Source organism: Actinia tenebrosa, unplaced genomic scaffold (genome assembly GCF_029948245.1).
Source record: "Actinia tenebrosa isolate PJP-AT-01 unplaced genomic scaffold, QUT_ActTen_1.0 PGA_scaffold9__36_contigs__length_13948895, whole genome shotgun sequence".
Classification (NCBI taxonomy): domain Eukaryota; kingdom Metazoa; phylum Cnidaria; class Anthozoa; order Actiniaria; family Actiniidae; genus Actinia; species Actinia tenebrosa.
Window position 1 is genome coordinate 4,632,382 of NW_028292586.1, and position 14,149 is coordinate 4,646,530.

At 37.1% G+C, this 14,149-nt stretch overlaps 3 protein-coding genes across 3 annotated transcripts; 2 read left to right on the plus strand and 1 right to left on the minus strand.

Moving 5' to 3' along the window:
- The first annotated feature begins 23 nt into the window (after nucleotides 1-23).
- Nucleotides 24-2,428, plus strand: LOC116300803 (fatty-acid amide hydrolase 2). Its single transcript, XM_031709753.2, has 3 exons — nucleotides 24-834; nucleotides 1,191-1,366; nucleotides 1,635-2,428. The coding sequence occupies exons 1-3, from the start codon at nucleotides 261-263 to the stop codon at nucleotides 2,385-2,387; spliced, it is 1,503 nt and encodes a 500-aa protein (XP_031565613.1). The 5' UTR covers nucleotides 24-260; the 3' UTR covers nucleotides 2,388-2,428.
- A 711-nt stretch (nucleotides 2,429-3,139) lies between these two features.
- Nucleotides 3,140-7,564, minus strand: LOC116300806 (28S rRNA (uridine-N(3))-methyltransferase). The gene is made up of 8 exons (XM_031709758.2): nucleotides 7,546-7,564; nucleotides 7,424-7,460; nucleotides 7,177-7,308; nucleotides 6,553-6,641; nucleotides 6,081-6,288; nucleotides 5,494-5,697; nucleotides 4,815-5,016; nucleotides 3,140-4,090 (listed from the first exon to the last, which is right to left on the minus strand). Exons 1-8 carry the CDS (start codon nucleotides 7,555-7,557, stop codon nucleotides 3,832-3,834), a joined length of 1,143 nt encoding a protein of 380 aa, XP_031565618.2. The 5' UTR covers nucleotides 7,558-7,564; the 3' UTR covers nucleotides 3,140-3,831.
- A 44-nt stretch (nucleotides 7,565-7,608) lies between these two features.
- LOC116300807 (eukaryotic translation initiation factor 3 subunit G) lies at nucleotides 7,609-13,701 on the plus strand. Its single transcript, XM_031709759.2, has 10 exons — nucleotides 7,609-7,750; nucleotides 8,123-8,178; nucleotides 9,569-9,657; nucleotides 10,408-10,467; nucleotides 10,978-11,082; nucleotides 11,611-11,770; nucleotides 12,222-12,347; nucleotides 12,510-12,643; nucleotides 12,919-13,025; nucleotides 13,553-13,701. Exons 1-10 carry the CDS (start codon nucleotides 7,725-7,727, stop codon nucleotides 13,569-13,571), a joined length of 882 nt encoding a protein of 293 aa, XP_031565619.1. The 5' UTR covers nucleotides 7,609-7,724; the 3' UTR covers nucleotides 13,572-13,701.
- Nucleotides 13,702-14,149: the final 448 nt, after the last annotated feature.

Consider the following 14,149-nt stretch of genomic DNA (forward strand, 5'->3'; position numbering starts at 1 on the left):
GAGAGAGAGAGAGAGAGAGAGAGAGTCAAAAATAGAAGTATTTGCGCGCGCACCGCGAGCCCACATGCCTTACAGGTCAGTTCCACACAATCGATTGCCAAAACAAAAATGGCGGCGGTTCTAGTTGGGAGTGTCTTCAATCTCGGTCTCTTTCGTTCTTATTTTCTCCTCTAAAAATCCAAACTCAGCGCTAAAACATAGCCTAGTATACTGCGATAAGATATTTCCTTGTGTAAGTCGTCTATAACTCAAATAACACCATGTCTAGTGTGTTTGTGGGCGAGCCTATTGACCCTCTGCTTCGACTGTCCGCCAGTCAGTTGGCCACAAAGATTCGTAATTTAGAAGTGACTTGTATAGCTGTAATTAACGCTTACATCGAGAGAATAAGAGCTGTTAACAAGTTGATCAACGCAGTAGTGGAGGATCGGTTTGAAGATGCTACACTCGACGCTCGGAAGATCGACACCATGTTAAACAACATGGAAAGAGAGGCAAGAAGAAAATTGTGCGATTCAAAACCCTTCCTTGGAGTTCCTTTTACGACTAAGGAGTCTTTTTCCGTCGTTGGGATGCCAAACTGCAGTGGTCTAGTTGCTCGTAAGGGCTACAGATCCACAGATGATGCTCCAGTCGTTGAACGCCTTCGGAATGCAGGAGCAATACTCTTAGCGGTAACTAATTGTAGTGAGTTGTGCATGTGGTGGGAATCAGCTAACCGTGTTTATGGACGCTCAAATAATCCTTTCGATGTGAGTAGGATTGTTGGAGGGAGTTCTGGAGGTGAAGGAGCTATACTAGGCGCGGCTGGATCCGTCATAGGTATAGGATCAGGTAGGTAGAATAATTATATATTTTATGGTGCACCACTAAAAATAACATTAACATTTAAAATTAGTAGAAATTATCATTATTATTATATCATTAGCATAACAGCACAGTGTAGAACAGGTTTTATAATTAAAAAAGGTTTGGTACATTTGGAACAATGCATTGTGGGGTACTTAGGGTTTATTGATATATAGATTAGTGGCTGGTAATATAATCTGCATGCATGTTAGATAGAAATTTCACAAACCCTGACAATTTTTTTGGGCTCTTTTTCTTCTTAGTGAATGACTAATGCAAAATGCTTCCCGATATTACCAAGTATCACACTCTTATTTTCACTTTTTTGTTCTTCACCACAGATATAGGTGGAAGTATTAGGATGCCTTCATTCTTCAACGGCATCTTTGGTCACAAACCTAGTCCAGATATTGTTCCAAATGGTGGTCAATTTCCTAATGCCGAGGGACAAGAGAAGCATTACCTGTGCACAGGACCAATGTGCCGCTATGCAGAAGATATGAAACCCATGCTTCAGGTATTGAAGATTAAGATTATCTCCAACTTTTTCATTGGCACATCCAGAACAAATTCCAGGGGGTGACTGTTGCCTAAAATGGCATCATATTGTGTCCTTTACTGTACCTTCTTTATTCTTGTTTTTCAACTTGGGGGGAGGGGCACCCAATCAACCCCCAGAATCTGCCCTTGTATTTCACCCTTTTTCTCTAGTCAAAGAATAGTTTCATGGTATCATAAAATATATTCACAATCACAGTTAGAACCATTTTTTCTGTCATTTCAAGGTGTTGTCTGGTGATAGTGCAGTAAAGCTAAAACTTGACCATCCTGTCGACATTAGAAAACTCAAGTTCTACAGCATCGAGAGCTCCATGAGGAATTTCCTGGTGTCAAAAGTTGACAAAGAGCTGCTAGAGGCTCAGAGGAAACTCTGTGTTGAACTTGAAAATGAATATGGAGTTATGGTTGAGGTAATCCAACTCGAAAAATTTGATTATTCATTACAAATGTGGGCGAGGATGATGGCGACGGCAAGAGGGAAGCCATTCTGTCATTACATGGGAAATGAAATAACACCAGTAAACCCATTTTGTGAGTTCTTCAAGGCTATGGTAGGAGCATCAGTACACACTATACCTGCGATTGGGCTGGGGATGCTGGAGAAATTTGAAGCACTGGTACCCCAAACAACTACTAATGTTTACACCCAAATGACCAAAGATTTGCGACAGGAACTTGAGGACCTCTTAGGAGACGATGGGGTACTGATATATCCTTCACACCCTACAACAGCTCTACGCCACAATGTCCCGATATTCTACCCATTTAATTTTGCATACACTGGTATATTTAATGTGCTATATCTTCCAGTGACCCAATGTCCCTTGGGCTTAAGCAAAGCAGGGTTGCCGATGGGGGTACAGTTGGTAGCTTCCAATGGAAATGATCATCTGACGCTTGCAGTTGCCGAGCAACTTGAAAAGTTAATGGGTGGTTGGGATAAATTGTGCGTAGAAAAACAGCTACAACAACAATAAGGAATTTAAAAATTATTTTCAATGGCTGAACTAGAGGAAAATTGGGGGTGGGTGGGTGGGTGGGGGCGAACAGCAACAAAACTAATGCAGTGCACTCAAGTTATGTCATGAAGTATTTAAGGTGGGGAAAAAACGCTAAAAGATATCAATTCAATGGCATAAAGAGAATATAATTCGCAAATTAATTTTGATTTACAAAATGCTTTATGTATGAAGTTCTAAATTTAAATTAGACTTTATATAGATATTTAATTTAATATGTTGTTTGGAAAAGTGCTTCAGCTTTTGTCTACTAAGAATACTTCAAAATCATTAGATTTTTTAACAGCTTCAAAATCTACATATAAGTATATACACGTAAGCAAAGTTTGGAAATATATTTCAATAATATTTCCAAATATTTACGATGTAATATTTATTTAAAAAGCATTATATGTTTATTAATATTTATTTATCAGAAAACGCCCAAGAGTATGCAATTTTGCGTTAAAACAAAAAGTCAAAGTAATTATTTATTACGATATTATCAATGACTTTATGCAGATATTTAATTTAATATGTTATTTGGTAAAGTGCTCCAGCTTTTGTCTACTAAGAATACTTCAAAATCATTAGATTTTTTAACAGCTTCAAAAGCTACACAAGTATATACATGTAAGCAAAGTTTGGAAATATTATTTCAATAATATTTCCAAATATTTAATATTTATTTAAAACCCATTATAATTATGAATCCAATAGTATGTTTATTAATATTTATTTATTATCGGAAAACACCTAAGAGTATAATGCATTTTCACTTTAAATTAAAAAGTGAAAGTAATTATTTATTAGGATATTATCAATGGCTATTTATCTTATTATGGATAACCACTACTTATTTGTTCTCAACTGATATCATCAATCGCAAATTAATAAAGATAAGATCAAGTGATTACATTTGGTATTTTGGATTCCTTTGGGTATAATATTTAGTGCATAAATTACAATGTTTCAAGGATAACCTTGTATCGATGCTTCTGTCATTATAATATAAAACTCACAGCTGCAAATTTGGTATTTGCAAACTTGGAACTGGTCTGTGCACCACTGCAGTATCTTGCACAGTAAAATATCATTCATCTGGGGCCAGTTGCACAGAGGCTGAATAGCGCTATATATACGAAGGGCAGATAGCGCTAACCAAGGTACAAAACACTTCATCTACTGGATGAGGATTTATTTGACAGATAGTGCTATCTATCCTTGGTACAACCTGGCCCAGATAAATTCTTATCTAGTAGTTGAAACCTGTACATTCAAATACTATACACTAGAGACTATTATCTGTTGGACAACTTTATCCAACCCTTGGGCAACCAGCTCCTGAAAAACAGTTGTAGTCTTTAAAGACATTAGGCACTCCTTACAATACCACAAGTTGTTGTGGTCACATGACCAAGCATTATACTTGGCTGCCGACACTCAGGGTGTCTATATTGTGATCTATATAAGTCCAGTCCATAGTCCTTTCAATGATAGGTCTCAAAGCAGCCATAGTTATGAGTATCGCTTCTTCAGTTCGTATTGTGCGGCTTCCTTGTCCAGGGCAGGTGTTGATGTAATGGTGAAATAAGAGACTTGGGTCTGATACTCCAAGACTTTCATCTGATTCTAGACTGGCTTCTAGTCCTTTAAGACCTCCAAATACCACTAACATGTGCCTGTTTGGAAGATAAAGAAACTAAGTCAACTGACCATTTCCTCAAGATTGTGTGCGCATCCAAATTTAAGGAACTTGATGGCCGGCCACAATACCATGAACATTTTTACGATAAGAATTCATAAAATCGATTGTTCTCATCTTTAAATATAAAACTGTCTTCTCAATTTGACTGAATTTGCTGTTTTTCATTTTCGTGGCCCATCAAGTTGGATGCACAAGCAACTTCAAGAAAACAGTCTACTGCTGTTACCATCATCATGTGACATCATCATGGCAACTGGCACCGTGTTATCATCATTGTCACCATGGTGATCATCACACCACTATCAGCAATATACTATCATTGTCATCACTATCATGAACATCAATCATCAATGTAAGTAATCATCAATCAACAATGTTCATCATCATAACAATTAACCTTCATTATCATCAGTTATTGACATCAATCATTGTTAGTCATCAACAATCATCAATAATCCTTACCACAAATCAACCTTCATCATCAGTCTTCACCATCAACAGTTAACATCAGTAATCATTGTCAGTCATCATCATCATCAGTAATCATTGTCAGTCATCATCATCAGTCATCACCATCATCTTCACTATTGACATTACTATCATCATCATCATCTGGCATCATAACAATAAACCAACAATGTAACCTTAATATTTCATTGTTCCATTGTTTTAATTAGTATTAACATTGTCCTACATACTTAAATGGTTTAAATTCAAGGGAATCTACCAAGCTTCCTCTCTCAGATGTCCCGACCATTATATCATAACCTTCAGCATAAGGACCCTGGGTGAAAACAGCTCCGAAGCTAGACGCAAGCCTCACAGAATAACCCCAGTATATGCCTGCTTCTGTTCTTGGTGTGCTTGGCGAGACAACGACTCCTGGTAAGATTTTTGGATCTAATGGAATGGTAACAACATTGAATGAAATTAGAAGCATTTGACAGTGTATTACTTTGAAGAGTTCAAACAATAAACCATTGAAGAATTATATTATTTTTTCATATTCCTAAAATTCCTCATTTACTCTGGGTTAGCCTAAGGCTCATTCATTTTTTTCCCTTTATCCTTTTGCAAATCCTAGCATTTTTATTATCGTTTACCCATTATTGGATTAATTTTTTCTTCTTCTGCAAATTCTAGATTCTATGTTACCTGGTTATTATTGGATCGATTACTCGTTTTTTTGTTCTGCGAAACCTTGGAATGTTTTACCACTTCTCAAGAACTCAAGATGGTTGTTAGTTTAGACATAGTTCCATTTTCTGTGCACCCACCCTGCAAGCCCCCTGGTTACGGCCCTGTTATTGCTACATGTTGTATTTAAATAGTTCTATTAAGGTTGAATTATGTGCCTTTATAACAAAGTTAGGTTACCTTGTTTTGTAGTCGGCATCATCTTCACAGTAACTCTTAACCCAGGTTGAAGACACTTGTCAATTCTGACCTCTTTTCTTGTTCCTGCATTGACTAATGACCCCTTCCACTGGTTAACTGGCCTGTCCAAGACCACACCCTCTCTGTACAAAACGCTGTCATCCATGCGCATGTGATGAGGACTGTCAAGAGGGTTTAAAACTCCTAAAGAATTAATATTTAAAAGTTAGCTTTACGTTGCTTTTCCCAAGCAAGTTTCAAAAATCAAGGCTGGGAATCAATGGTGGTGCAGCAGTATTGCACTCCCCTTGTACAAATAAACAATGACTAAGTCAAGGCACAGCTATGCTACATACATATAACCACCCTGATATAGATGATATTGCAATTTTGCTTGTTACAGTACATAGGTTTTGCAGAGGGAGTAAAACTAAAGAACCCAAAGAAAACTGTCAAATTACCAAGAGAGTAAAACAAACTCTGCTCACGTCTGATACAGAGTCTGGAACAAGCCCAAGAGCACAGATGTGAGAGGCTAGCATGCACTTCCACTACACCACCCTTGATTTCACACATTATTACCATACCTGCATACTGAAGATCAACATGTTTAGGAAAGAAGGATTTTCTAAGGTACTGAGGACATTCAAGGTACTGGAGAATTCTCGCAAGCTGAACGTTAGCATTTCCTTTCTTGCCAACACCTTGGAAGCCATTATCTTCATTTATGGATTTGTTGGATTCATCAAAGATGATCACTTCATCTACGTTAAATATGACCAGAGCTCGAGCAATCTGTTCAAGAATTAATGTAAAAGTCAAGAATAAATAGTGGTCTAGATGAAAATCACTCCTGTAAATCTAGTAACGCAAAAAAGTGTAATTATCAGAGTGCTTTGTTCATGATCAACATCTAAGTTGAGGCATTTCATACCTGTCCTGCAAGGTAGGTTCTAAGATAAAAATCACTCATATAAATCTACACGTAGTAACCCAATAAACTGTAATCTTCAGAGTGCTTTGTTCATGATCAGTATCTAAGTTGAGGGCAATTCATACCTGTCCTGCAAGGTAGGTTCTAAGCTCTGGTGATTGAGCATTTTCTAAGATTGATCCAGGTAAAGCAATACTGACTGTAAAATCCCTGCCTACAATAGATGAGGGAAAACTATGTCAATCAATTATTGCGCATTTTATACATGTATATAGAAAATGTAAAATATAAGTATTATATTATTATCATTATGGCAAGTTTTATTTTTATTATTATTATTATTATTATTATTATTATCATTATTATTATTGATATCATTAATTCAAAAACAATTTTTTGTGATGGGCCACTGCAGACTCAATGGCAAACAGCTGTTTTTATACTTCTGTAATATTAATGCATTGCAGAAATCCAGGTTCTTGGCTCCTTCATTCATCAGTCTTATAACAGACCTTGCTAGATTGTGAAGCAAGTTTGACAGAAGCCAATGTACACATTCTAAGATACTGTACAATGTTTGGATTATTCTCATGCAATATATAAATTCTTTACGTTTGGAGTAGTCTGACAGTCGTACACAGCAACACAAAAACAACACAATTAGTATCAATTATATATGTGGAAAATATGAAGAATAAGGGCTATATGACTCTGCACTAATCCAAATCATACTGTAGAGAGTCGCTCACCTTTCTTCTGATTTTTCTCTTCATGTACATTTTGATTTCCATTTGATTTCGTTTCAAGCGTGTCTGCTTCGTCTTGAACACTCTTATTTCTTTGGCTCTCTTTGGGCTTTTTGTTTTTCTTTTTGAGCTTATCTAAAGCAGCAAAGATTGTACACTAACTTTAAAAAAATATTTATAGCATCAAAACAAACATACCACGTGGGTTGGACTTACAACACGAAATACTAAAAACATAGATTATTTATACCTTTATGCTTTCGTTTCTTAGCTGCCTTGACCTCGTCCTGAGAAGATCAATAAAGATGACGCAAATCAAATTAATATTTTCAATAAAATTCCGAAAAATCCCAAAAGTTTCAAAAATCTTACTTCGTCCGCCATCTTGGAAATCCTGCCCACGAAGGATGCTGGATAATGCGCATGCTCTTTGGTAACTTCCACAGCTGATCAGCTGATTACAGGCTCAGGATTGTAAGGAAACGTGGAAGAAAGTCTAAAATTTTGAGAAAAAAATCGAGAAATTTGGCCCAAACATAAACCAGTACGCCATGCCAGTCGCAGTTGCTGATACAGAGTAAGTAATTCAACCCATCTGGTGTATAAAAATTCGAGAATTAAGGGTATTTTGGGTCGAAAAGTGAAAATTTTTGAGTCATGAATTTGTCACATGGCGCCGGCTGTTGTCTTAGGATTGAAAAATCTCGTTTCAAATATCGTTTTCCTTCACAAAGAATTATGTCACTCGAGAAAATATTATTGTGACATCCTTTTGCCAACGTAAAATTAGCTAATTAGTTTGTCATGTATGTGAATTTTGAGTTAGGGGCTGAAGCATTGTGTTATTTCTAGGACACGTAAGATTTAATTACCTCTTTTCAGAGTTAAAACAGTAATTTTAAGAATATGTTTGAAGACGTTTAAGTCGTTTCTTATTGCTGTTTTTTAGGGAGAAGCCAAGTTGGGCTGATTTGGTTGAAGAAGCTGGTGAGACTGGAAGTACAGGTAAGGAATATAGAAGTCTTTCCTGTCAAAGTTGTACTGTACAATCATTAGCACTAATTTCAAATGATGGCTAAAACTTCATACTGTCAGCCTCGATCCATACGTCGCGCTTTTCATGTGCCGAACCTAATAGTATCTATTTGGCACATGAAAGGCTCGACGTATGAATCAATTAAGTTCGGCATGACTGGATTAGGTTCGACGCGGTACTGAGCTCGACCGCACCAGTCGAGCCGCACGGCAAAAGTTCGACACTGATTCAAACGTCGAGCTTCTGTTGTGCCGAATCAAATGCATACATTAAAATTAGGTGAGCCCGGACGTAAAAAGCAGCGGTATTTGGTAATAAGTATGCGCGATACGGTCTTGGGAGATCCAAGATGGCGGATGATATGTGCACCAACCGGCATTTCTTGAGAGGCGGCGACACAATCACGCAATAGTCCCCGAAGTGTAAACACCATATTGTAAGGAAAGAAGCAACAGCATTACAGCGAAACTGGCTATATGTTTTCTTCTGCTAACAAGTAACAGCATAGACTGCATGATATTTTGCCTTCTTGCCCTTGCAATGTCAATAGCACGGAGAAAAAGTAGTCTTTTTTGATCGTCCGCCATGTTTGTTTTGATTTGAATTGCTTCAATTTACCGTAATTCCGCTGACTGATTTTACCGCTTACTCATGCTCAGAGTATTTGGCTCAACACATTAGGTACGACGTATGAATCAACGTCGATCCTATTGTAATTGTGTCGACCCAAATAGGATATTAGGTTCGGCACATGAAAGCGCGACGTATGAATCGGGCCTCAGGGCTGTCAACTCTCCCAGATAAACCGGGAGTCTCCAGATTTTGGACCGTATCTCCTGCTAATGAGAAATCTTTTGTTAAATGGTACCAACATTGCAGCAATGATGTAACGTGCAATAGAAGAATAGCAGGATTGATATAAATGTACGTTCCTTTTTAATTGAGAAAGAATTCAATTTCCCATAGTGAAGGAAGTATATTTTTCTGTTGTCTAATATGGCTGACAATGTCTGATTGTTCAAAACCTCTATGGTACAGTGTCCAAGTATTTTGGTTGGATAACTGGTGATGTCACATACTGTAATAGACCTCTGTACCTTGGACGTAATGCTTTTCTATTTCAGCACATGTGTCTTTCCCTTGAGAATAAGATTCTTTGTTTGAGTTGTATCTATTTTCATATGTTGGCTCATATGAAACCATTAAACAAATAAACAATGCTCAAGCTACGGAATGGCAACAAAGTGAAAAGCACATTGATATCGCAGGGCCCCTATACAGTAAATACCAGCTAGATGCTCAATAAGCCTCCCTGTCTAAAACAAGTTTACATTGTAATATCTATATATTTGTCTTCAGGTCAAATTCCCCCTCGCACAGAAGTTGAAGAAGGTGACAAAAAAATAGTTACCCAATACAGGAGAAATGAGGAGGGAAAACTTCTAAAGGTATAGTTACTATACGCTTAGCGGCAGGTGCAAAATGTTGACCAAAAATGTTCACAAATTGAACCCTGAAACAACCTCTGGGCTGATCTAAGTCACGGCACAGCTAACTCACAAATTGAAGTCTGAAACAAACTCTGGGCTGATTTATGTCAGGGTAAAGCTAACTCACAAACTGAAGTCTGAAACAAACTCTGGGCTGATCTATTTCAGGGTACAGCTAACTCACAAATTGAAGTCTGAAACAAACTCTGGACTGATCTAAGTTAGGGCACAGCTAACTCACAAACTGAAGTCTGAAACAAACTCTGGGCTGATCTAAGTTAGGGCACAGCTAACTCACAAATTGAAGTCTGAAACAAACTCTGGGCTGATTTATGTCAGGGTATAGCTAACTCACAAATTGAAGTCTGAAACAAACTCTGGGCTGATTTATGTCAGGGCACAGCTAACTCACAAATTGAAGTCTGAAACAACCTCTGGGCTGATCTATTTCAGGGTACAGCTAACTCACAGATTGAACCCTGAAACAACCTCTGGACTGATCTATGTCAGGGTACAGCTAACTCACAAACTGAAGTCTGAAACAAACTCTGGGCTGATCTATGTCAGGGTATAGCTAACTCACAGATCAAAATGGAAATATTTAGCATGCCTGGTTTTGTGGAGGGAAGAAAACTGGAGAACCAGGAGAAAAACCCTTCAAGAAATATTAACAAACTTTTCTCAAACATTTATCTTTTTAATTTACAGGTTGTAACAACTTACAGAATAGAAACTATTAGAGTAGCCAAAGACATAGCATTAAGAAAGGTAAGCTATAGTGTATACTTGTGAATCTATCTTTAGCCACACATGCTCAAAGCTTGGTTCTATAAGACTTTTAAATACTAAGCCATTTTGACTAGTAGATAAGATGATAATAACTGATAATAAAACAAATACAACAAGTAAATAAGAAGGAAACTTAAACACCACATAAAAAAAGTTTTGTTCTACACTGTGGTTCCAAACCTTAGTCCTTGGTCAGTGTAAAAGACTCTGGTTGAGGAGCGCTAAAATAAGATTTGAATGTGTCCACAAGTGGCAAGGAAATTTATTTATGCAATTAGTAATAAATCCATTTGAAAAATAAAAAAAGACCCATTACAGAACCATGACATGCGTCAAAAAGTGGGCAGCTCTGTGTTACAAAATATGAACTACAGCACCCCTCTCCTCCACCCCATGTTCCAAATCTGCCTCTTATGTCATATCAAGTATTAAGTAATCTTATTAAACAGCACTCTATCTTTTAACTCATTTTTATTCGTTTTTTAATAGCAATGGCGGAAGTTTGGAGACTGTGAAAAAGATAAACCTGGACCAGACTCCTCAACAACCATCATTGGTGACGATGTGTTCCTGACACTGAGCTCAAGTAAAGAGGTAAGTTTGTGCATTGTCCTTCCCTCCCGTAAATCATTGGTGCTGATGAGAATTTAAGACATGGTTTATTAGGTATAAAGTTGTCCATCTACATGTAGGGTGACAGTGGCTTGTCATACTTTAAATATTTTCGGGATAATATCTGAGCTTAAGTTGACCACTCAATTTGATATTAACTAAGGTATTGTTTTATGAGGAGAAAACAGCACTTTTAGTATTTAGGAGTAGATGTAGCTTTAAGTTTTAGCTCAGCTGGTTAGTTTGTGGTATTAAGAGGTCTACAGTTTAATCCTCAGGATCGCCTCATCTTTTTCTACTTTTCTTTAGTCCATGCTTCTTCAGCTTTGAATACTCTTCAAACAGATCACTGAGGGAGAGAGAGGGGTAAAGTGTGCACTGTCAGCTTCCTGGGATACCAGTCACACAGCTGGTATCACCTGTAGACCATAGACCTACAAAACTTTGCAGTAATTTGACAATTTTGTTAGTTAACTTTTTTATGGGTTAAAAAAAATTGTTTGTACTTAGAACCCAGATGCTCCAGAGGATGATCCACTAAAGAAGCTGTCGGGACAGAAGATTGTCAGCTGTCGTATCTGTAAAGGAGACCATTGGACCACCAAGTGTCCTTATAAAGATCAGTTGGAGGTCATCCAACAACAGCTGAAAGAAGAAGAAGCAGGACTGCGTATCCTTTGAATCATTATTTTTTTCAAGTTTTTAAAATTATTATTACTGACAATAAAAATTAAGGTCTATTATTAAAGGAAAAAATGCAAAATGCATACAATCATGTATCAGGGTTCGCGCTACTCCTTAAACTCCTTGAAAACTCCTTGAATTTAATTCACGTTTTCAAGGGCACTTGCAACCACCGTGTAAAACCTTGGCATAGTTAGCTGAACATACTCCTTGAATAGTCCTTGAATTTTAAGTGGTTACTTCAGCACGAACCCTGTGTATGCTGTGTGCAGTTAAAAAAAATTTTTGCGTCCTGCCAAACCCCAATTGCTTTATGTAATATCATTATGCATTATGAGTGGTCTTGTAGCATAAAGCACACACTCCCAACCAATCATAATGCAAGATTTATATAGCAATTCTTTTATAAAAAATTTTAACCTTTACTTGCTAACCAGCTGGAACACCACCATCAGAACCAGCAAATCCCCAGCCTATGAACACTACAGGAAAATACATTGCTCCTGGGTTACGAGATGGCGGAGCAAACAGACGAGGGGAAACCATGCCACACTCTCAAAGAGGTAATGTGAGAAACATAGGAAGTATATGGTTGGTATAGGGGTTTGAGCAAGTGCCGATCCAGAAGGAGCTCCAAATTAAGCTGCTTTGATGTCATATGCAAGGGGTCTGTTCCACCCCTAATTTCCTTAATGATCAAATTTCATTATTTGTTTTATTTTTAGATGAAAATGCTACAATAAGAGTTACCAATTTATCTGAAGAAACGAGAGAGTCGGATCTACAAGAGCTGTTCCGTCCATTTGGCCCAATATCAAGAATATTCTTAGCCAAGGATAAATTCACCAACCAGTCTAAGGTATGAATTGACATTTATATACCTTTTTTGATAAAATATCACTTAAAGATATTACTTATCTTGACTATTTTGAAGATTGCACTGTGATGTAAATTACCCCAACATAATTTCTAAATCTGCTGTGAAACCATAATAATATGTTAGCCACTGTTCTTTTCCTTACCTTACCTCTCCTCTCCTCTCCTCTCCTCTCCTCTCCTCTCCTTTCTACTAATTTTGAAAACAATCTGTTCAAACCTTGTTTGAATTGTCATTGATTTATGTATTCATTTCAGGGATTTGCTTTCATCAATTTTGTTTACCGTGACGATGCAGCGAGAGCCATACAGAGCCTGAGAGGTTTTGGATATGATCACTTGATTCTCAACGTTGAATGGGCCAAGTAAGATATCATCTTTTTCTCTTTTTACTACATTAATTTTATTCCTGATTGGCAGCAAGCTAAGTGTGCTGCAAGAGTGCAACAATCACTGTTCTTAAATGGGGGTTCTCAATTATACTGTACATGTAGCCTTTACGGGGATGTTCAGCTGAATGTAATATTTTCAGATTTCCATGATATTGTCTTTAACAAGGTCATCATTCTTGGATAAACAAGCACTATCTAGCATTTTCAAATCTAAGATAGGGAGATCAATTTACCCTTTCTTCAAAACTTCTTTTTTTACTGCCAAACCATTTTTAGTGCACAACTTCTACAATAAACGCTGCTACACTATTCTTAGGCTTTCAAATAGGGTTAAAATCCAGGGTTGTCTTAAACAGTGTATTTTCTTAAAGATATTCTTGTCTTAGATTGGGTCACGATTTTTGGATCCCATCGGCAAATCCCTATCACTGAACCACCCCTAGAACCCCCACCCCACCTAGAGTTTCACACCTGAGAGTCTTTTTTCATTTTTATTTCAGACCATCAACCACGCAATAAACGTCAGTCCCAGCCAACCCTAATATTGGACTGATAGACACCTGTCAGTCAAACAATACCTAGATCACTTACCAGTAAAATATACCCTATGAAAATAACCCCCATAATAAATAATCTTGATGTGAAGGAACCCTTGGTTTTGATGTGTGAATTCATCCTATTCTCATCTGTACAGTGTAGTGAACAGAGTGCTTACTAGTTTTTACGTTAGTATAAGAAATCGCACAATCTCAAGTACAATTCGGAATTTATAGGTACAAGTAATGTTTTGCAAGCTTTCAAAATTGGACGATCCTTTAGGCAAGTTCAATTTGAGAACTTTCAAAACATCACGAGTATCCATGAATTCCGAATTGTTTGAGAAGATTGTGCGATTTTTTGCTTATGATACACTCAACAATTTAGTTGGGACTCTACAGAGTACAATTTGGGATGTAATTGTACTCCTCTTGTCCAATCAGAATCAAGTAATTTTGTTGAATGTATTTTAAACCAAAAGAAATTTTAAGGGACCGAAATTAATGGTTTCTAATTATTTAATTACTGGTATATCACCATGCTTCATACTTTATTTTACA